Consider the following 23490-nt stretch of genomic DNA (forward strand, 5'->3'; position numbering starts at 1 on the left):
CAAATATTACTTACAGAGCAGAACCTCTACTTTAAATGGATGTGATGTTAGTGGAAGGCACATTGTTACTCCTCATCACCAGAAAAATACAAACATAAAGGAAATATGGATCGCTGATATTAATTTTGCCATACCATTAGAAAACACTGGTTGAGAAACAAAACTCAAAACTTTTACTATTTTCTAAGCTTTTATTAACTACATGAAAGACTGAAGCAGGGTGACTGTGCAGCTGTAGAAAACTGATTCCATCGTAATTTTTTATCACTGCTCAGTTGTCTTCACATCTCTGATGAATGTCCCCTCCAGTAACTTTAAGCTACCATTATTATTCAGTTCTATTTAATTTTAGTTTTTGAATATGTGTTCACCGGTTGAACAGCAGATGCTGATGTGACTATGGAAGAGATCTGGATGGAGTGAGCTCCATAATAGCACTACATTTACACCAGTATAAAGTATCTGATCTGTAACCCCTGATGTTACCAATGTGACATTCCTAGGGCTGCGTAAACAAGAAGAAACCAAAAGAATTTGATTCTCCCTGTTTTGTCAGTGATGGGAAAATGAGACAATGTGCCACAAAAGGTTGGAAGGCAAACTTCCTTTTCCTGTTTAAACAGAGCCAGGAGTTATCAGAAAATAGGATGTACAGTAACAGATAGTGGTTTTTGTGGTCTGGCCAGACTTTAAAGCAAAAACTTCTGATAAATTTGATCCCCAGCTGATTGTAAATTTAAACCTGAACTCCAGAACTTTTCAAATGGTAAGACATAGATGTATAGTTATTTGCTAAAACAAAGGCCAGTAATGCACAATGAACACTTCACGGCTAAGCCCTGAAGTAGAGGTCACACACAGTTTAAAGACTGTCTTTTTTTTTTCTAACAGATGTGGACATCCAAAAACTTTTGCAAACTGTTCCTTTAACTTCTATAGTTAGATTCCAGCTGATAATTTCACAGCAGAGAATAGTCACTAGTCTGTGAGGGATCACAAATGTAATATTTTTGTGTCCAGGCCATAAAGGGTTGTTGTTTCCTGCAATATGTGTATTTTAGGAAAAGAAATGTGATTTCAGTCATAAACATATACTTGATGCTAAATTTAATTTTTAAATTATTGAAAAGAATAGAAATAATTAGGTCAAGAATTTTAATTAAAAAGTAAACAGAGCATGAACTCTAATGTGTGTATGCAGCAGTACAGCAACCCAGACTGAACAGTCTGATGATGATAAATAATATTTCAGGCTGAGGTCGAAGGTCAAGCTGTCCACGTGGGTGTGGTCTGTCTGTGACACAGTCCAGACAGTGCATCTGTGTGTATGGCTGTAATTTTGCTGTGGTGTGTGTTTGTGTGTGTGGGTGCAAGTGTTTAATGTGTGAGAAGATGTGAGTCAATGCTGAATGGTAAGAAGCACGAGAGGGATTAGTTTGTGTGTATGTGAATGATAATGTAATGAATATATAAATGTCTGTGTGTGTGTGTGTGTGTGTGTGTGTGTGTGTGTGTGCGCGCGCGCGTGTGTGTGTGTGTGTGTGAGATTTTTTTACTTTTTTCATTTTATATGAAAAGATGGTTCATATATACTTAATATTAAGGGTCAGAAGACAAATCAGACAAATCTCACAAAAAACATGTGACATGTTCCTCTGAAGTCATTTGGTGCCACGACCGAGCACAACAAAGTGTCATTTTACACCATATACAGTACTTTAGCATGACATACTAGCAGATAACTGACTTTGCATCCGAGACATTCTCATGAGGCCCCAACAAAAAGACAAACATAAACTTTGAACACTATGATTGTTCACCTGGATTCTTCTCTAATGCAGTCAAAGACACACATCTTGAAAGACATAAAGATACTGTGGCCTGATCTTGGCGTAAGAAAGACAGTGAGGTTTTATACCTGCCATATGCATGTAGACATGTTACAAACGATGTGACTGTGTGCGTTTCTTCATGAGTGCCCATCTGTGTGCCTATAGGCCTTGTTCCCAGACTTCTGCAAGCTTCCCGCTGTAATTGCACCAGTAATTGGTGAAGTGATAACCCCATTTCCACAGGAAATATGCCCTGGTTTCCTCGTCCCCACCACAACCACTCCCCCTTGGTAGCGCAGCCAACAAAGTCCTCCCCCTGGGAATCTTGCACCAGACAGCTAAAGTTCCCTGGGGCTCAGTGAGTAGACAAACAGACGGACAAGGATAGGCAACCATACACAGAAGCAAAGCTACACATGTGTAGCTTGTACACACACACACACACACACACACACACATACGCACACACACGGACAATGCTGTAGGCTGTGAGAGAATAATTGGATAGATTAATGGTAAATGTGTGCTTGTGTGAGTTGCCCTGACTGAATATAGAAACACGGGGAACGAACTGTAAAATACCAAGAAAATAGCTAAGTTGGACTCCCATGAGTCAGATAAAGACTGAGAGAGCGACTTCCATCATCCGATGTCATTTTTATTTCACTATGCCAGTGCAAACTCCTGCAAGGCTTATATTTTTAAAAAAAAAAAAATTGTAAGTCTGACACTTTGTCTGGGAAAGTTTCATTTCTGAAACTTGACAATGTTAATGCACCGTGGACCAGTCCAGCGTTTCCTGCATGCTTATGACATTTGCTAACAGCCTGCCTGTTGGATCATTAGGTTAGGTCATCATTTCAGCCCTGATGTGTTCTTGTGATGCCACCATGGAAAAGCAGACCTGATGTATATGCATATATTTAATGGATTTTGTTTGTTTTAATCGATTCATAGACATTTTGTCCCAAAATACCATTCAAGACAATTACTTTGATTCCAGACAGACATACCAAAGTTACTTTGAACATAGAAAATACAAAAAACTTTTTGACACTTCTGTTCTGTTAATGTCACATTCAGACAGTACGGTGCCACTGTCATAACCATGAACTTAAACCAGTCTTTGTTCATAGGGTCTAAGAGAATTTTCCATCTTTGGGTCAGTAGAAACTGAAACATAGATTGGCACCATGGAACATTTACCTGATCTGTTGAATGGAGTCTTTTGAGGTTGTTTTGCTTGTGTGCAGGTGTGTTTGAGTATGAAAATGCTGGCACTGGCATGTGAATATGAGTGTATGTGCAAATGTATGTAATGCAATGCAGGAATGTTCATGGCTGTACCACACGCCTCACATTTGCTCTAATCACATTGGGGTCCATCAGAGATCCTGTGACCTGCGACCTTTAATTTAATGTTTGCCATGGATAAAAATACTTAGCCACAGACAGACATACATATGAATTCACGCACAGTATGTAATAAAAAGACACTCATAGAGGGTCCTTTACATAAAAGAACCATTCAAATACACACTTTCGGTATGCAGTTTGAATTGTGTGTTTGTGTGTGTGTCCGTGAACCGGTAGGATTATGGCTCAGCATCTCTGTTCTTTTAAGTCTTAACCTTTTCTGTCTTTGATTCCCTGTGACAGGAGTCAGAGGTCAATTGGCTCGGATCAGAGGTCATGACCCTTGTTGACCGCGCTGTCAACTTGATCCTGATAAGAATGGCTGCACTGTGTGAAAACGATTAGATTGTGCTGTACTGGGCGAGAAAGTTGTTGTTATAATTACAAATGTTCTATTTACTAATCTTAGACAATACTAAAAATCCATATTTCACTTTATATTCCAGTTGGAAAACTTGTGTTCTGGTTTTCAGTTTTCAGGATTTTGGAAGAGTAACGTCTATATCTGGTGATATAAATGGTCTATGTTGGATCGAACACAATTAGAAGCTACATGATTGTTTGAGGAAAAACTGACCAGTTCTAGAGAAATATTGCACAGTGAAATAATAAGACATTGCTCAGCCTCTTCACATCTTCTCTTCCAATTTTTCTTCGGTATGAAGGAGCTTCTGATATTTTGCTGCTTTTTTTTTTTTTGCTTTGTGTCCTTCTCCCTATGGCACACGATAAGTCACAGTTTCAGATTGTTTTTCCAGCTTTAAATGCAATTTAAAGGTATTTGGAAGTTTAGAGTTATTTTAAAAATCAATTTTAATTCATAGTTTCTGAAAAGGCTGCAGAGCTGTAGAACAAATTGCCTCTTGGTCGATAAAATCATCACAAACCACCACAGACAAATAATAAAACTTTCACTAAAGCTTTCACTCCAACTTCTCAAAGCATCTATTCAGATGTTATTGTAGACTTTGACGGGAGCTGGGGGACCTTTTGTAACTGTGTGTGGTTAATAATGGCCACAGTTTTAATTTATTTTTGACAGGTGTGTGTGTGTGTGTGTGTGTGTGTGTGTGTGTGTGTGTGTGTGTGTGTGTGTGTGTTAACATCCTGTTGAATGGTGGCATTGATCAAGCACAAATGATGTTTTTTTTTTTTTTTGTCTGCTGTAAATGTATGTGGTGTGTGGTGTGCATAAAGGTATGTGTGTATGTTTGTGCATGCGTGCCCTCCCATTAACTAAATGGCTTTGATGTCTTGGAAAAACACTCCATTATTCCAAACTGCCCTCTGTGTTTTAGCCAAAGTGTTGATGAGAGGTGTGGGCCAAATCATTCATCTGTGAGTGTGAGACATGGGAGGTGTGGAGTGTGTGTGTGTGTTTCTGTGTTTGTGTGTGTGTGTTTGTGTGTGTGTGTGTGTGTGTGTGGTGAGGGACTGAGGAGGGGGCAAGGCCAAGAGAAACCCCCTCGACACACCACACACACCCCTCACAAATTATGTCGGCATGGTTGCTATTGCCATAGTAACTGTCCCAAGAGTAAGGGTGGGGTGGGTGCAGCTGGTGTTTCATGACTGTGTGTGTGTGTGTGTGTGCATGAAAAGAATGTGGTTTTCTCTCCACTGAATAAGAGCCATTCATCGTTGTGAGGTCAAGATGGGAAGCGTTTGACTGGACCTGAATTTTCCAGTAATTGTGTGTGTGTGTGTGTGTGTGTGTGTGTGTGTGTGTGTGTGTGTGTGTGCTTGTGTACTTGTATTACATATGTTGTAAGGGCATAAACCTGTTTACATGGTCATATTGTGAGGCTTTATCTTCACATATTATATACATTTTAGGTTTGGTTTAGCTTGTTGATTGTTTATTTGACATTGGCACCACACAAAATGTTTATTGTATCAGATAAATCCAAAGGCTAATTTTCATTTGTAATCCCTGTTAAGGTGTGGTTAGGGTAAGTGTCTAAGAAATTAGTTTTTGTGCGTGTGTGTGTGTGTGTGTGTGTGTGTGTGTGTGTGTGTGTGTGTGCGTGTGCTAAATCTAAATCAGTATTGAACATGTGCTGCTGACTCACCAACTGTGCCCACTTTCTATCTTTGCTGATGTGTGGGTCTGTGTATGTTTGTGCGTTGCGGGTGTGTGTTGACAAAGCCACTCTCAGTGCCCGCTGGCTGATCCGAATGTCGTTCTCTTTGTTGTAGTGCTTTATTTCATGCACTGCAGAGGTAGTATGGGAGCTGGATGTCAGCCTGTCTGACCCAATGGGATCTTGTGATGGTAATGGATGCTGAATGTCCCTGGTGTTTCCACTGCAGTTGAGCTGAGCTTTTCCCTTTTGACTGAATTAAGCAAAGTGGTACTGCTGCTGTGGCACACACACTGTAATTCATTTGAAGTACTGGATGCTCATGTTGGCATAGTAAGGAAGAAATTCTGTGGGGTTAAGATTTCCTAGCAAGAGGGTGGCTCTTGGGAATTGTCTTGGTTTAACACAGGAAATTTGTGGGTTTGTAGTTTCAGCAGTAGTTAAGTACACTATATAATTCAAATAAGCCTCGTGACTGACAACACAAATAGACAGTATCTTTTCTTTTTTCTTTTAAAAAAATGGTGCTGGTTTTGTGTTTTTTTTACCGGACACCAAAAAACATGAATATCACACATCGTTTAAACAGAAACAGAAAACACCATAGAACCTCTTCATGATAGATATTTCATAGCAGAACAAGCATAAGGCCATCAGTAACACAACAGCCATGATAGCTGCTGCTTTAGGATCTCAGTATTTATTCTGCTTTAGATTACTGGGACAGCTGAATAGAAAAGAGTCACTGTCAATGTTATTAATTACTATTATAAGTAAAAGAGGTCTATTGGAATGAGTCCTTCTACACTAACCTACATACAGACTCATATGCAGTAAGTATAAGCTCTGCTGCTGCTGTCCAGGCCTTGTCAGGGTAAAAAACTCTACGTGAAGAGAGTTTGCACCTAAACAAAATAAAAGCGATTTGTGACATTTTGAAAACTGTTCAGTTGAATATGTTGTGCTGATGATGCTCCTGCTGGGAGTAATGGAGCCATGATCAGTGTGAAGCAAAACTATTTACCTCAGAGACTTTTTAATATTAACAAAGTACCCAATAGATAATAACCAGCCAATACATTTCTACTGCAAAACCTCCCTGTGCCAGAGTGACTCGTTCTCTGTTTCACATTATCGTTCCATTTCCTTTGCCTGACTGTCAGCGTGTTGTGGTATAACCTGATTTATAATTTCTAGAGATATCTTTCATTTTTCCCTTCCTGGCTCTGTCATTTTTCTACTTCTTTATGCTGGTCTGTCTTCTCTTTTCTTTCTCTCTCCTGTCATCCTTCCAGAATTCATTTTTCATCCTGTCATCATATAAGTTTCCTATCTCATCTCACCATTTGCCTTTCTCACTATTCTCTGCCACCCCCTCAATCTACCTGTGGCTGTTATTACATTGCAATTTTTCTTATGCTTTCCACTTTGCTTCCCTTTCTTTCTGTCTCAATTGGTTCCACTTCCTTCTCAATCCGCCCATATGCCCATCATTCCCCCTGACCAATATGATTTTTATAGGCTCTCTCCCTTCTACCCTTTTTGACCTTTTCTTCCCAATTCCCACCTGTCTTTTCCTTTTTTCCTGCTTATCTTCATCCATCAATATTTATTAATTTCTCCCATTGGGATTTTTTTCACTCTGCTCTCCTCCCTTTGTGCTCCTTCTCTCTCCCCTCCTCATCTGTCCATCACTGTGTCATGTGTTGACAATTTTCTCACTCTAATCTCGTAACTGTCTTCACCCATCAGGCCGTTTTCATCTTGTTGTCACTTCCCCATGTCATTTTTCTCATCTTCTTTCCCCACTGCTCATTCCTGCTCCTGTTTTTGTCATTTTATCTGTCCCTGCTATTTTAGCCCCTCACATTTAGTTTGGGGTTGATGTGCTCAAAGCAAAAAAACCAGACTGGAATTATTAAAAAAGGGAACTGTGCAATACAATGAACACATTCAGCAAATTCATAATTTTCTCTGCTGTTACAAAATTTTTCCAAACTAATTTAGTTGTTTTTGCTCCTGTTTGGATTACCTAATTACAGCTCTCTGCATTGAGACTGTTAGTTGGGCAGAGTTGTGGAAACCTGCTGAATCTATGTTGAGACACACTGCCCCAGGTTTCTGTAAATTGAGTTAAGCATGATGGACCTTCACACTGTTTCTGTCTGGTGTTTATGTTAGTTATAAATCAGGCTGAAAAACACTGTATCATCTGTGTCTTTGTGCACAGGGTTTGGAAGAGATTGCTGGGATTTAGCCTGGGATTTATTGCTGGCCAGCACATAGACTTATTTATTTCAGTGAAACATTATAATTCAAAGTCAATACCGAAACTGGCTTGGGGTAAGGTGCAAGATAAGGCAAGTAGCTCAATCGTTCTTCTGCAAAACCACATCTTACAGCTTTTCCTTTGAGATGCTGAGACATTTTCAGATCAGGTGGAATTTGTAATTCAGTATGCTCAGAGTCAGTCCTACACTTCTCTCTACTTGGATATGCACAGAGAGGTTTGGATGAAAAACTATCAGACATCCCACTCCAAAAGTTTACACTGTAGGAATGTTTCCTGCAGTTTGTTTAGATTACATTCACAGTCTGACCTGAGCACACACACTTATCTCAGAAATAGGCAGAGTTTTGCTTTTTCAGCATTTTGGTATGGTTATTTTCTGAGTGAATGGTCTTGGTCTCATTTCATCATATAACTATTCATTTGCACAAAGTTCTACAACTTTGCTCAGGGTGAATATGGCCTTTCTCACAACCCAGTCTGTTCCTCTTCATCTATCCATGTATTTTAGATGCAGTCATTTCATGCTCTTTCTCAGTCATTCATGCATCTCAGCAATGTCCCACTTCTCTTCATGTCTGTCGGTATCTTTGTTTTCTTTCTTCCACTTAGTATTTACTCTTCAACACGTTTCATCAATCTATGTCTTCTAATCTTTTCCTGATTCTTCCAAACTCTGTGACTCTGCCACTAATCAGTGTTTGCTAATTGCAGAATTCTTTGTTGTATTTATCTAAATTAAACATTTCAACATGTGAAAACCCTAAATTTCTACAGAGCAATTTATGGTAACTAAAACCTGTGTACTGTATATTTCTCCCTAGACTCTGTATACACTTATCCACAAGCAACTTTCTAGTCTTCCTCTTGTTCCTCTGGTCTTCTTTATGTATGAAGTGTTGCAGAATGGTCAGGTTGATAAGCACCAATATGCTGGGCTTGGTTTTTTGGGTGTTGAAGTTGAAAAAGTTCTTTCTGTTTCACTGTTACTTGGAGCTACCAGTGTGTGAAGTTATGCCTGCTACTGTTTTAAAGCCTATATGTTTATGTTTTTAACTTAATGAGCCAACACCAAATCTACTGAAGTTAAAATATAAAAGTTAATGCAAGACAGACGGACGTGCAACATGTGTCCTTGCTAAACTATCGGTAGATCTCCCGCACCATAGCTCCCATAGTTTTCATGGCGAAGGAGCGTAATCATTTAAAAAACATTTAATCTTTGTGCTCGTTATCTGAGCTTTCAGAATCACTCGTTATCCTACAATCTGTCTGGAGATGTAGCTCAGGTACAGTGTGTCTGTGTGTAAGTTTGATCATCTGTGTTTGTTTATCAGCAAACAAAACTTTACAGATTATTTTGCGCCAAGTGTTCAGTGCGATAAGAGAAATGAAGCTGCAAGACAAACAGCTGCCAGTTACGTGTGTGATAGTTCAAGTGTGGGAAAATGTGTCTTTGTGTATCAGTTTATCTGATTCTTTGTTTGTTACAAAAAAACCCCTCATTTATTAAAGTGAAACATGGCCAGAAATGGCATTTGGGAATATGTATTAATTTTTAGTTTCATTTTTAAAAAAAAAAATTATTATTTGTTCTTTACATCCACGTCTGTGTGCAAACTAAACTGACCAACCTGCTATTCAGTCTCCGCCGATGTCACTCCTTCATATTGTCTCTTGTTGTTTTCTTCTTCCTTGACAGAGCTGATTCAGAATGGCCGCCTGCTAACGCTGCCCCTAATGGCCGGAGACCTGCATTCCCTGCTGCCTGACGAAGACGGGAGGCGTCTGTACGTGGCCATGAAAGATAACCTCCTGTCTACCAGTCTGGATGACATAACACAGAATCCGCGCAAGGTTAGACGTGGAGAACGCACACACGTACACACGTTCCCATACCAGCCAAAGGAAGGTATCACAGAAACATACAGCAGACATTTGCTTGAATGTTCATAGCATCAAGAATATTTCATAAAAAAACACACTAAAACAATAGTCTGCTTCACAAAGGGTGAAAAAGACATAAGACAGATGCAAAGCACAGGAACATCAAACACAAAGCAGAAAGGATTTTAATAGACAAACCAAAGAGGTCAAATTTGAAAAACTAGTGCAATCCATCAGTAATTAAAACGACAATTAATACTGTGGATGAGATTAAAATATAAGATAGTAAAGATTTCCAGGTATTTCTATTAACATACAGTATGTACTGCAATATCCACAGAAACAAATATAAACAGTACGAGCAGAGTTAGATAGCTGGTGTGTCACTGTCTTAATAGGAGTCATTCATGATGATATGCCAAAGAGGAAAGTCACACCCCTTTGACTAATATTCCCCATGATACTGTATCTTTCTTTAATTTCTCACTTTCATTAGAGAATTACGTCTTTCCTTGTTAGCAGGTTACTGATCTGTGCTTCCTACTGAACTAAACTCAGTGGCTGTATAGCAACTCATTTAAATCATCCTCAAATTTTCAACCTTCATTGAAGGTTTTTTTTGTTTTTTTTATTTGCTGTTATTTTAGATTTGGATTTTGAAGCTTAACAAGCCTGTGTTAGTTGCAAAAACACAAAACAACATAATGAGCTCCAGACAGGCCACAAATGATTCACTTCACATTTCTCACATTCCTCTGTCCTCCACTGTCCACTTTTACTACCACACCGCACGATCATCTTTGTGCTGGGAGTGCTGGAGAACTATTATGCTGGTAGTGAAGAACAGCTGAAATTTGAATCAAGCTATTAATAAAGGCAGGCACAGATCACCAGTACTCCATGGTCCATGGTCTTTTTACAGCCTATAATTGCAATATTTTATTTCCCTTAGCCGGTGTATTAATTTCTTATAGTAATTTTGTTTTTGTACAATTTGGCTTTCTGATCTTCAATATTAAGAAGCATAAAGCTCTAAAGCTTAAACCCCTGGGGCAGACCCCCCTGTCAGCCCTGCCCTCTCCTGATTCAGCTGGTCAACTTCCCACCCAACATGTGTCACTAATTCCAATGAGGCTGACTTAATATTCATGTCAGCATGCACCAAATGTGTGCAGCGGTACACGTCAGTGGTCCAATAAAATGTGTCCAGTATCTGTAAAAAAAAATATTCATACTCGTAGGAGCTCAAATCGTGTTTTGACCACTTTAGGATGCACAGGAGCATAAATCATGATGGAAATCAGTTTACACCAATCAAAAAGCAACACTGACTACTAGACATAAATTACAGATTTATGTTTCGTGTTCCACCTTTGACATAAAATCCAGACATGTTTATGATTTGCGAACCGATCAGGTTGAGTTCAGGGTTACTGCAAGGACACCGACAGTGCTGCCTTTTCATAACTCTGCTGGATCAAATCAATACCCTCATCAGTCAGACTTACACGCAAGCTATCAGACAGTCAAACAGGTAGGAAAACAGACAAACAGACAACAGTCAGGCTGATCAGCCACCCACTCAGCCAGGCATTCAGCCAACAAAGAGATAGATAGTCATAGTCATAGCTCAGCTTTGTGCAGGCTGTAAACTTATATATTTGTGTGTACTGTAATTATAGTCTGTTTATACTGTTCCAGCTTGTGTGCAGTTTCTTCTTCTGGTGTTAAAATAATTCACGGTGCCATATTGTTATCATTTCTCTTGATTTTCTCTGCTGGTGACATCCAGTGCTTCTTCTCAGTGCAGCTCAAGACCAAGTGACTCCTACTTTTATTTATTTTGTTTTCTTACAACTTTAAACTTAACACATATACTTTTACTTTACATACAGTATTTGACAGTATTCTTACTGGCTCAGTATAACATATTTTGGCACAGAGAGGCAGACTCGTAACCACTGCCTCCAGTCCATCCCAGTTCAGGGCACAGTGCCACAGTGACACTGTTGCCTTCAGTCGCATTTTTCTTTGATCGGTTCAAAAACACTCAAGGCATTCCTTCTGTGTGAGTCTACAGCTGGCGACTCACATTTTACACATGGTCACCAAGGGTTGGAGTATGTGTTTGTGGCTTTCTGTTGCACATTGGGTCTTTACTCATTTTCACTCTTATACTGCTTCTCACTTTCTAGCAATTCCAGCACAGGGTTTCACCACAAAAGTACAAACACTTCAGATTTTTTAGAACATGTTTGATTTATATAGTTGCCTTTGCATAAAGACATTATCTCCTTGTTTTGTATAAACTGACAACCACCATACTTTTCACAGAGGGGTAAATTTTCCCATTAACAATAGTCTTTACCTGGTGAAAATCCTTTAGTGGTGGTCCATGTTCCTGCAAGTGTGTGGTATTTGGAGATAAGGTGGAATTTGGTTTGTAATCTAATCTGATCGTCTCTGCATCACAGCGGGCTCTGAGGGAATGACTACATCAGAGAACGATTACTGGCCATCCAGAAATTGTTTCCTGAAAGCACCATCATTCATTATTAATCACGTTCGAAGAGTCTCCAAATTCAGGCAAAAACAAACAGCAGATGTGTTCTCTGTTAGAGCCTGCATCCACGTACAACTTACGTGCCTTAATTCTTCTCACTATTTATGATCTTTATTGATGAGATCTTATAGTTTTTATTTCTCTGATATATAGACATGTTTCATTTAAAACTAAAACTTAAAAAAAAAAAACTAAAGTTCCTGGATTTTCTTGAGTAAACTTTGTGGTTTCTGTGGTAGGTTGCAGATAAGCGAGGATGATCACTTATCATATTCAGTCTCTGCCTCACCATTCTGGTCTCTGAGGGAATGACTAACTCAGGGAAATATTTTGATTTCTCATGTAGCTGCCACCTGACACTAAGCTTCATCTCTCTTTCTCTCTCCCTCGCTCTCTGTCTCTCATTTTCTGTGCCTGTGTTATTGCCTCGCTATTTTGGCCTGACATGAAGGCAATGAAATTAACCTCAATTTTGAGGGTTTTTATTATACACTGATTAAGGTTACATGCACACAAACACTGCAGTTCAATGTGATTAAGAAAATAAATTAGAGACGCATGTTGTTTTGATAACATTGGTTCCATTAGGCTATTATTCATTTTTTGAGAAATTTGTCCCCCCAGTGAAGTCATCTATTTCCTGATTGCAAATCTTTTCATTGGTGATTAGTTTACAGTTTCTAAAACCCAGATGATTTCCTCCATTTGAAAAATTCCAGTGAACCTAAAGGGACACGAAGACCAAATTCTGAAACAATCTGTGGATGTTATTTAAACACATTGTTTTAAAACAGCAGATAAACACGTGGCACTAAGTCATTCTCTGTAATTCACAAAAGACTTGCATCTGTTAGCTTCTCCAGATCTTCCCGTCATAGTTGGAACAAGCTCCACTTTTCTTGTAAAGCTTCCATTGCTTGTCTCATCTTCGCATTACACAGATTTGAAAATATTTTCAGCCTCTGGAAAGTATTTTGGAACATTATAATTTATTTGATTTCTTCCTTGGTTGTGATGCACATGACAAAGAACCCACATACAGTGTGAAGAAAAGAGCATGGGATGTCTAATGAACCAGCATGTGTGGTGTCAGAAAAAGACCTGAGGCATGTAGTGCATGTGGGCTTGTGTGTGGGCAGCCTGTCTAACCAAAACAAATAAGCCATTACATTTTGTTTCTCCCTTTTCAGAGTGCTGTTCTTTTAACATAACAAGAAAAAATAGGATTTTTCTCACATCCTGTCTGGTGCAATAAAGAAATATAATGTACATTTGACATGACATAGAATCAATTAGCAAGTCTGGAGTCTCATGTGCCCTTGACCAGGATTAAATGCCGTCATCTTCATGGAGTCGTCAATGCTGCTGCAGTCAAATAGAGTTTCACTGCTTGAAGAAAATGATTGGCACCTCAGGAAATCAGTGAAATGTTATCACATCAATATGATTATTTATAACTTATTCATTATTTTGAAATAATGAATGCTCTGACAACTTGGTATGTCTACTAATGGTGCTGTCGTTTGATTTTTATTTTCTACGCACCGGAGCTGCCTTACTCTTTAAACACAAAACACAAGCCATTAAAATCTCCCCTCCTGCCCTCTTTCTTCAAGATTATGTTTTGCTGACTCTCCCTCCCTCATGTCTTTGTAAAATACCAGCCAATGCCTAAAGTCTTTTATCGGAAATGTAGGGTGAGTAATAAAAGTCGTTTTTTAATGACTTTCTCTCTCTCTCTCTCTCCTGTTTTCTTTATCTCTCTCACCCGCTCTGTGCAGCTGTACTGGCCAGCCAGCCCAGATCGGGTCCAAGAATGTCTTATGGCTGGGAAGGATCCAGAGGTGATTCAGATGTTCACACACACATTCAGATACACACACAAATATACTAGATTGCATAAGTAAAGCAACATTAATGTGTGTTATCAATAATGTAGGTAATTACTTAGTCACAGATGGAAGGAAGTACCTTTACACAGAATCCTACACAGATATGGATCAGTGACTTACAGGTCAACTCACATCAGCATTTTTCATACCTTTGTCTTCTACTACCACGAAACTGTCTAAATAGTTCTGCAACAAGAAAGCAAGACAGTAGCAGGATAGATTACAATCTAGAGCGGAACTAAAGCTGAATTAATCTGATTCTTTTACGAACAATAAACAAACAAGGGAGTGCTGATGCTGGTGAGCATATCAAGATGCAGGTTTGCTTGATTTATTCAGACAACAAAGCTGCATAATCAGGACTAAATGGACAGACTTTGACAGGGAAGAAAAGAAAAGCAGTTCATGCTCACTGAGCAAGCAGATCAGTCAAATCCAAACTATGATGATGCCTGTTTTGTTTTCTAGCTCAGCATAGGCAGTTTGGGCAAAGTTTAAATCCTTTTGATATTACTTTCCCAATATTATTTCCTGACTATACAAATTGCTTATACACACTAATAACTAAACAATAATATAAATAAATGCATCTTCCATTTTGAGTCTCACATTGTAGTCCTTATCTTCTTGTTTGTGTGTGTGTCTCTCTCTCTCTGTTCAGCTGGAGTGTGCTAACTTTCTACGAGTTCTGCAGCCCTTTAATCAGACTCACCTGTACGTTTGTGGCACTGGGGCCTTCAACCCCCGCTGTGCTTTTATAGCCACCAGCATATTCCAACAGGTAAAACTGCTGACACACACCTACACACACAGTATACACCTTCAAATAATTCTTTTCTCTTGCCATGTGACTGGAAGGGGGCTAACTATACATAGTAGATGTATATTGTTTCTGCACAAAACTAATCACATGGTGATTATGCATGTCTCTGTAGATTCACTTGGTAAAATAGAAGATACAATAATATTTTTTAGGCCTATCGCTTTTTTTTTTTTATCTCCCCTCCTGCACCTTCAAATACAACATTAGTGTTGCAGGATATAAAGTAACTAACCTCTTTTTCCAGTCATAGCCAACCAGGTATATGAACAAAATATTTATAAATAAATTAAAGAAATACCAAAAATTTTAAATGTTGAACACAGTTTTTTTGCACTGAAGCAACGAGGTTACCACTGTGTGTGTTCTGATTCCCAGCCCCCATAAGCAGACCTATCAGCAGCTGAAACATCAGATGTGTGGTGTCTACCCCTATGCCCATATATCTACTATAATTCACTGTCCCATCTGTCTGTAATATATACAATATACCTTTTGTCATTGGGATTTTTTATTTGACATTTTTATGTCAAATAAAATGTAGTAAAATATGTCTCCTTTAGATAGTAGTTTGTCATCATTTATGTGTGGGTTATCTTTTTGTCAGAAACAGCCTAATGATTCTAACTTTCCTCTTGTGTGTGTCTGTGTGCATGCAGGGTCAATGCAGTTGTGTGCATGTGGGATCAGAGACTGTGTGTGATTTTATGTGGGTGAAAGTATGTGCATTCTTGTGTTCGAATTTTTTTTGGGGTTGCATTAATGTGTCAGTGTCTGTGTGCATGTCAGGACACAGCTAATCCCATGAAAGGCCGTGTCAAATCAGATCAGAGGGTTAGACATGGTGCTTAGAGGAGCTGGTGGTGCTGGAGGTTTAAGACTGGACTTCACACATTTTAAACTCACTCCACTTAGCCCCAGCTATCCTCAATTAGCCATTCAACCTGTGTGTGTGTGTGTGTGTGTGTGTGTGTGCGTGCGTGCGTGTGTGCGTGCATGCGTGTTAAGTACGTTTTTTTTTTTGTGCTTATTTAACAAAATCAATGGATAAATAAAAAAAAAAAGAGGAATTACAGTCACAGTTTGTCCAGCTAACTTTATCTTTGCCTGTCAGAATGAGTTCTGTCTCTGATTTCTTTGCCAGTCAGCGCATCAGACTCTATCCTACAGCCAGACGGAGTGTGGGAAGGGGAAGTGTCCCTATGATCCGTTCCAGAAAACAGCCTCTGCTGTCGTTGGTAAACTGACCATCTGTTTTCTTAAACCTCCAATCAAATAAACTCCTAATTACAAAGCATCACTGGAACAATGACCACATGTCTGTGAGGCTTTAGCTCCGTAGGTGTAGATGACTGTGCACTCCAGTTTTGCCTGAGAAAAATATAAATGAATGAATCACCTGGATGTGCAATATCAGTCAATTTATAATTTTACCGTCAACTAAACAAAACATGGGTTTGTTGTTGCAGTACTGTACAACACCCTCTGTAAAAACACTCTTTTTCCCATAACATGATAGTGTGTGACCTAAACATGACTTGTATATTTATTTTGATGAATGATTTATACATTTATTATTTATTTTATTTTTAAAACACAATGGTCAGCTCAGAAAATGTATGTGAATATAAATCACATTTTTAAAGGAAATTTTTAAATAATATCATTCATGTTTTATGAATCAAGTGCAGAATCACAGTATTTTGACATAAAACGCACTGGAACCATGGGCAAAAATCTATCCTAAGATTTACAAAAGTAACTTTACCCAAAAATAACTGTACTTTGTCCTTATTTATATGTCACTACTTTTATTATTAATCTGAATGTGGTGGTAAATGTAGCAGTAACATATCTAACATAATATATTTCATAATATCCAAATATGTACTTTAATACAATATATGTGTTGCTTTTTTTTATTCATACCTAAACACCTATGTTACTATATTACAGTAGTACACACACACACACATAGATATATATGTGTGTGTGTTTGTTGGAATAAAGTTAAAGTTATTTTGTCTTTCCTAAAAACACCTAAACCTTTTTCTGTGCAGATGAAGAGCTGTATGCTGGGATCACCTCAGACTTCATGAGCCGAGACTCTGCCTTCTTCCGTAGTCTTGGCAGCCGTCACGTCATCCGCACCGAGCAGTACGACTCCACTTGGCTTCAGGGTAAGTGCAAAAAAAACTGTAAACAAAAAAAAGTACAGAAAACATCTACAACTCTTAACTGTTCTCTTAACTGCGGCGGCTGGGCTGCTGTTTTTGTACACAGTTTTAATACCGCAGGATTTCTGAGATGGCTGGGGCTGAGTAAAGCACATGATCCAATAATCATATATTATCATTAACATTTGAAGCCATTACCACATAGATATTGCTACATTTACTCCTCAAGTGTCTGTCAGGTCATTAGATTGATATGTCTTTTACTTCTTCTACTACTCGTTTTAACTAAATATCCCAAACTAAAATGAATCATGTTTGCTCTAAATCTCTAAAACCATCTCCTGCACGCCTGGTTGGTGGTTTATCAGGTCAGTGTCGACGTCTGCTGCCGATAACAATAAGATACATGTTGACTTTCTCTGCTGTTTTTATAGCCATCTGTCACCTCCCTCGTCCTTTTGCTGCCTGCATGTTGGACACTCTTGTATGCATGTTACGTGTATATCAGCAGACGTCAAGTTATAGTCGATTTATAATTTACCCGTCTTTGTGTGTATGTGTATGTGTATGCCTCACTCTAGATGCCCAGTTTGTGCGGGTAGCGCCACTGTCTGAAACTGATAACCCAGAAGATGATAAGGTCTACGTGTTCTTCACTGAGCGTGCTCAGGAGGCAGAAGGGGCTGCTGGGAAGGTGCTCTATTCCAGAGTGGCGCGTGTGTGCAAGGTATGGACTATGTGCGTAGGAGACAGATGGAGACCATGTTTGTGTGTTTGTGTGCTCATATCAGAAACTTTCTGCATGTAATTTATGTAAACATTCGTTTGCCTGAGCAGGTAGAGTAGCCTACTGTATATACGTGCTGGTTACTGTGTGTCATGTGGATATACCACCTGGTGGTAAATAATGTTTTATAATGTGCTTTACATTCTTTATAATTCCTGATTATTCATTTTGATTGACATTATCTTCCACAAGATTGACTTGTCTTCCTGGGTATAAATGAATAGCACTGACATCAGTGTCTGCACATTATTTTAATTTTATTGACCTTGAATGTGTTGGTGATAAGATACACCAGTGATGACTGACTTAAAGTAGTAAATTTTGTATATTTATATATTTTGGGGTAGAATGACATCGGCGGCCAGAGGAGTTTAGTCAATAAGTGGAGTACTTTCCAGAAGGCTCGTATGGTGTGTTCAGTCCCAGGACCAGACGGCCTACAGACACACTTCGACCAGCTACGTGAGTACACGCGCAAACATCAAATGACAAATGCTCAGTAAAACTAATCACATCTGACAAGCCTCAACCACTGGTGCCATGAACGACTGGAGCTCCACCACTAAATGCTTCATAAAAGAGGAAAGAGTTCAGATGGTGCAGCATCTGAGCGTTTGTGAGCGAGTCACGTGAAGAGCGCGAACTTCTTCCCTGAGAATTTTGAGGTGAAGACGCAGAATGAATAAACTTAGAGGTGATCAAACCACATCAACCACGGTGTGCGAGTTCGCCTGCGTGGCTCCACTGTTACCACGGTGATCAACAGCCCCGTCGGTCACCTTGGGTTCGCCTTCGTGCCTCAGCCTTGGTAACCACGGCAACTGGCCTCAACATTCAGTTGCTGTGGGTTTATTCATTATCAAGGATCTGTGCCAGTGTCCTCTGCTTAGCTCTGACTACGTGTGTGTGTGTGTGTGTGTTTTGAGGAGCGGGTCTGCGTAGGCGTGAATCTTTGATGTGTATGTTGAATGAATCAGACCATTAGCCTCTGTCTGCCCACTGCTAGTTTGCAGATGTGGAAGTCTCTGATTTTTATGCCTTCTTCTGTGAACCAGTGTTACGTTCTCTGCAATTAGCATCCTCACACACGTCACTGGTGCTCAGTATATTGTTACTAATGCAGTCACCCCCCCTTTACTGTTGTGTGGCATTTGAAAAATGCCGCACACCTGCACAGGCGGGTGACTGTGCTTCCAGTATTAATAGATGGTTCTGCTCATTATGCTCCACCAGTGTGCTGGCTCAGGTGGAAGTTAGCCAGTAACCTGAAGTGCCAAGGGTGGGTCATGTGACCCTCACGTGCACTAAAATCGATGATGCAGAAAATTAGGAGCTTCTGCTTTGCTTGTACCTTGATGTCCTAAAAACTGCAGTGGAACTAGAGCACGAAGAGAGTGATACAAACAAGCAAACAAATGGGGCCAACGCATTCAGATTTTACTCAGCAGACACAGCAGACTGCAGTCGTGAGCTCTAAGATTCTTGTCAAGATGGCACCACAGATGGTTGCCTCAGTGTGTTGCTTTGTTTGTGTCAGAGTTGGTGCTGATGATCCAAACAGGATCACTTTCACTATCTTCTGAAGAGCCCCAGCATTTATGGCCTCTGATTTTACTGACATTTCTAGCATAATAAAGAAAGCTGCAATTTTTGCTCCATTATTTTACTCTGTCATCCCAGATGGCACTTGAACCCACCATCCCTGACATAGGAGGAGCAATTGAGCTTCACTTTTTAGTGTTCATATTTAAATTTCAAACTCCACAATGTAGAGATTTTCAAGCTATTGTATATGGACATATATATGAGTAAAAAATTCTTAGCAGCACATTTCTTCTGCACCACTCTGCTGTTGATCACCCCAGATGGGACTCGAACCCACAATCCCTGGCTTAGGAGGCCAGTGCCTTATCCATTAGGCCACTGGGGCTTTGTGCAGGCTGCTGTCACCATAGAGTGAGTTGCACCAGAAAAGAACACTGGAGGTCTGGAGGGCATAGACAAAGGCTTTCCATAACCCAACAATGACCACTGAGGGTACAGAGGCATGAACATGGAGGCAACAGAAAGAGAGACAAGAGGAACAGGAAGTAGCTCATCATAGTGATGCCATCAGAGTTATGTTGGCTCGGACTAGGGGCTAGAAAGTTTTAATAGAAAGTCTGTGACATCGTTATTTCCTCTTGAATGGTATTACATCTCCTCCCTGTGTCGTAGCCTCCACCTTTCAGTGCGGCTTTCCAAACAAATATAAACACAACACCTCACTGCTGATTTCATCATGCTTTGGCCACCACACTTCTACTACATAGGTTTCCTCAGTCAACCCAAAGGGGTCATGATTTCTCAGTCCCTAGTTTAGGAGGCCAGTACCTTATCAATTAGGTAGCTGGTGCTTCAGGTTTTTCCGATACAAATCTTTTACACAAACAGACTGAGTGCACAGAAACAGGGAGAGCATTGTGGAGATAGGACCGGTTTCTTATCTGTTTATGCTGTTTTTGTAAACACATGACTCTTGGAGTAATCAGCATGACTCCTCTGTTTTCTGAACACACACAGACACACAGACACACACACACACACGCACGCACGCACACACACACACGCACACACATTTGTGTGAACATATCCAGTACATTGATGCATAAAATAAATAGTATCAAACTCTGTTCATGTTGTTAAACCCATACATGGACACACGTCATTTGAATGTGCAAACACATCTACTGAGATGTTACGCACATACTCGACCCTCAGCCTGTCTGTGTACACAAGACCGTTCTGACTTGTCGGGAGCATAAACATTTCTTCCACCATGGCCCTGGCCACATATTACACATCTGATAAGGGTGCGTACAAATTTGTTTGTGAATACACTTCAGCGGAAAAAACACAAAAACACATACAATCAAAACCACAAACCCATATACAGGAGTTTAACTCACCAGATGCAGAATGCTGCCAGTGTTGTGTTTATGCCACGCTCTGCCACACAAAAACACTACAAATCACATGAACCCTTAATGGTCTGCAGGTCCCTCTTGCCAGGAGAACAGTGGCTACCACCTGGCTGTATGTGTGTGTGTGTGTGTGTGTGTGTGTATGTGTGAAAGTTTTTCACTAATTGACTGATGACTGGTGCTTTTCAAAAGTTTGTCTTTGTCTTTTTTTGTAAAAACAAGCAACGATCAAACAGCCACTAATATTCACTTCAGTCTGCGGTGACATTGGTGGTGAAAGACTAAAATGATCTGATACCCTGTGGGACAAATCCATCATAAGATGCACAAACAATACTTTCTATAACAGCTTGACAGTATTAAAAGTAAACAATCTTCAGATAAAATATGATTAATGTATTACAGTACTTTTAAAACACAAGATCCTGAATGAATTTTTATCAAATTCTATCTCAGTAAAATAGGCTAAAGCAACCAACTTCTTCACAGGTTCTGGATTCAAACCCAGATAGTTAGGGCCTTTTCACTGTCGAGTTTACATATTATGCCCTTAGGGAAGCTCAAGTTTCTTCCCACAGTTCAAAGCAATGCACGTTAACTGTCAAACTGAAATTGATTTATAGGCCTGAATGTGACAGTAAGAAATGATCTGCCTACAGATGTCAACTATAGCCCCAATCCAAGATCATGTATAAGTGAAGTCGACCATGTGAGTGGCTCAAAACATTTCTTATGGGAACACTGATAAATGTGTTAATTCACCAGATGGTAGGAAGTCTTCTAAGTGACCACTGTGACCAGCAAACTGGAGTGAATGTTAATATTGTTTTAAGTATCTCTAACTACTTTGCGCCTTGTTCCAAAGGTCATTTACAAAAGATGTATTTTGTTGTTTAATTTGGAACAGTTGTTGTAAATAGTTTATTCGTCTTGGTTTTCTTTTACAGTGTGTTTGTAGTTGTTGACTCACATGTTTGAATAAGTTTTTGAACACCCTCGATTGTTTTGAACCCTGCATCTGGTCTATGATCGCCACACAGACTGACTCATGAGACAGGATTGCTTTGAGTTTATTGTTCAGTTGTTCTTGTGTCTGGAGCTGTGGAGGCCGTGTTCGCTTTCATTTCTGTCAAAATTATACGTCGAGCCTCATCGACTTGTAATTCGAGAGACGGTGGTTCATGTTTACTGTTTCGGTCTTTCATTGAAGACTGGTGTACTTCCCTCCCCTGGTGCCCATTCAGCCAGAAACAACCTGGAATTTCCTTTTGGTGAAAAATGTCAAAGTTCAGTTAATAGACATGAGTTTCTGCTGTTGATCCTGTTGTGGTTGTTGTGGAGGAGTGTCATGCTATGAGGTTTTAGAGCCAGACTCAGTATCATAACACCAGGGTATTTTCAGGCATTTTCACGTATTTTTGACTGTGTGTAAAATGCAGTGTTCTAGACACTGGATAGCACATATCCTTGTCACTACATCACCTACTGCTGCTGGAAAAGAGTAGGGAGAGAATAAACAGGAAAGCATAGAGGAGAAAAAAGTATATTTATGTTTGGAAGGACATCACTGGAGCAGGCTGGGACTGTACTGGGGGATGAGTGTTACATCTGATTAAAATAGAAGTGGGAAGACAGGAGAAAAAAAACAATATTAGGTACATTGTACGGTGTAAAGGGCATATATGACAAATAGAGGGAGGGAAGATGAGGAAAAGTCTACAAAGGTCAGAAAGAAAACATTTGGTTGATAAATTAAAAGTTGTAGTATGAAAATAAGGAGCCGAGAGGAAAAAGCAAGGATGGGAAAGATAAATAAGGATGGAGAAGGACCAGTACTCAGAGAAACTCACTCAGAGCCACATTCACCTTCAGACTGTGGTTGAAAGTGTCAGTGCAAATGTTTGCTTTAAGGCAGAAGGTCTGGTTGTTTTAGCTGTGCTAATGCAGCAGTCTGCTTTCATTTGTCTCTTAACAGAAGTTAGGAAGTAGGAAAACACTTGTAATTTTAAGCTAAATGGTACGTTTTTGTTTAAAAAATGAGATTTAACTTTAGCACAGGGTATTTTTTTGGTGCTCAATGGGTTTTTTTTAACAAGAAAATTACTTGGTAGCACTTGGTGGATGGGAGCTAAATTCAGGGACAGCAGGTGTGACATTTCTTGGAAGTTGGTGTTTTATAGGCAAATTTTATCCATTACTGCTTCTATTTTAGTCCAACATTGGAGCTTTCTTTGAGTTAATGGTTCATTTTGCCTTTGCTGGATAATAGAGAGAACAACGAGGTCAAAAGAGAGAGATAATATTTTGGTCTATGTATGACCACCAAGACACTAAACCCTGTCACATTAATCTGAGAAATGAATTTTCACTATTTACTGCTTAATAACCTCATCAATAAGAACACTTTTGGTTCAAAGTCGGTATAAAAACGTGTTTTGTGACACCAAAGAAAATTAATCATGTTTTGACGCCTCCATTCAGCCTTTCTAATCCATCATAGCTCGTGTGAAAGTGCTTGAATGGAAGCCCAGTTTATCAGAAGGAGAAACAGAGGAGAACGATGGGTGGGGGAGGAGAGGGGCTGCTGCCCAGAGGAGGACGATGGCTTAGAAAGAGGGGGGGGGGAGACGAAGTAGGACAAGTAGGAATAGGGCAGAGGTTTCGGTGCGAGGTGTTGACCAGAAGAGGAGGAGGAGGCGATGGAGAGGGTGGAGATGACGAAGAAAATGCAGGCAGTGGTTAGTGGAGGAGCGAGAGAGAAGGTGAGGAGGAGAGCAGA

At 39.7% G+C, this 23490-nt stretch overlaps 1 protein-coding gene and 1 non-coding gene across 2 annotated transcripts in view; one reads left to right on the plus strand and one right to left on the minus strand.

Annotated features, from left to right (window-relative positions):
• The window catches only part of sema3h (sema domain, immunoglobulin domain (Ig), short basic domain, secreted, (semaphorin) 3H), a 47711-nt gene that overhangs the window by 6569 nt on the left and 17652 nt on the right, over positions 1-23490 (plus strand). The window contains exons 2-8 of the mRNA XM_026333349.1: positions 9325-9479; positions 13854-13916; positions 14626-14745; positions 15929-16022; positions 16845-16964; positions 17543-17688; positions 18096-18210. Of these exons, the coding sequence (XP_026189134.1) occupies positions 9325-9479; positions 13854-13916; positions 14626-14745; positions 15929-16022; positions 16845-16964; positions 17543-17688; positions 18096-18210 (813 nt within the window). The remainder of the gene's footprint in view (positions 1-9324; positions 9480-13853; positions 13917-14625; positions 14746-15928; positions 16023-16844; positions 16965-17542; positions 17689-18095; positions 18211-23490) is intronic.
• trnar-ccu (transfer RNA arginine (anticodon CCU)) lies at positions 19606-19678 on the minus strand. Its single transcript has one exon. It is a non-coding gene; the product is annotated as a tRNA-Arg (tRNA).

The sequence above is a fragment of the Mastacembelus armatus genome, chromosome 7 (genome assembly GCF_900324485.2).
Source record: "Mastacembelus armatus chromosome 7, fMasArm1.2, whole genome shotgun sequence".
Classification (NCBI taxonomy): Eukaryota; Metazoa; Chordata; class Actinopteri; order Synbranchiformes; family Mastacembelidae; genus Mastacembelus; species Mastacembelus armatus.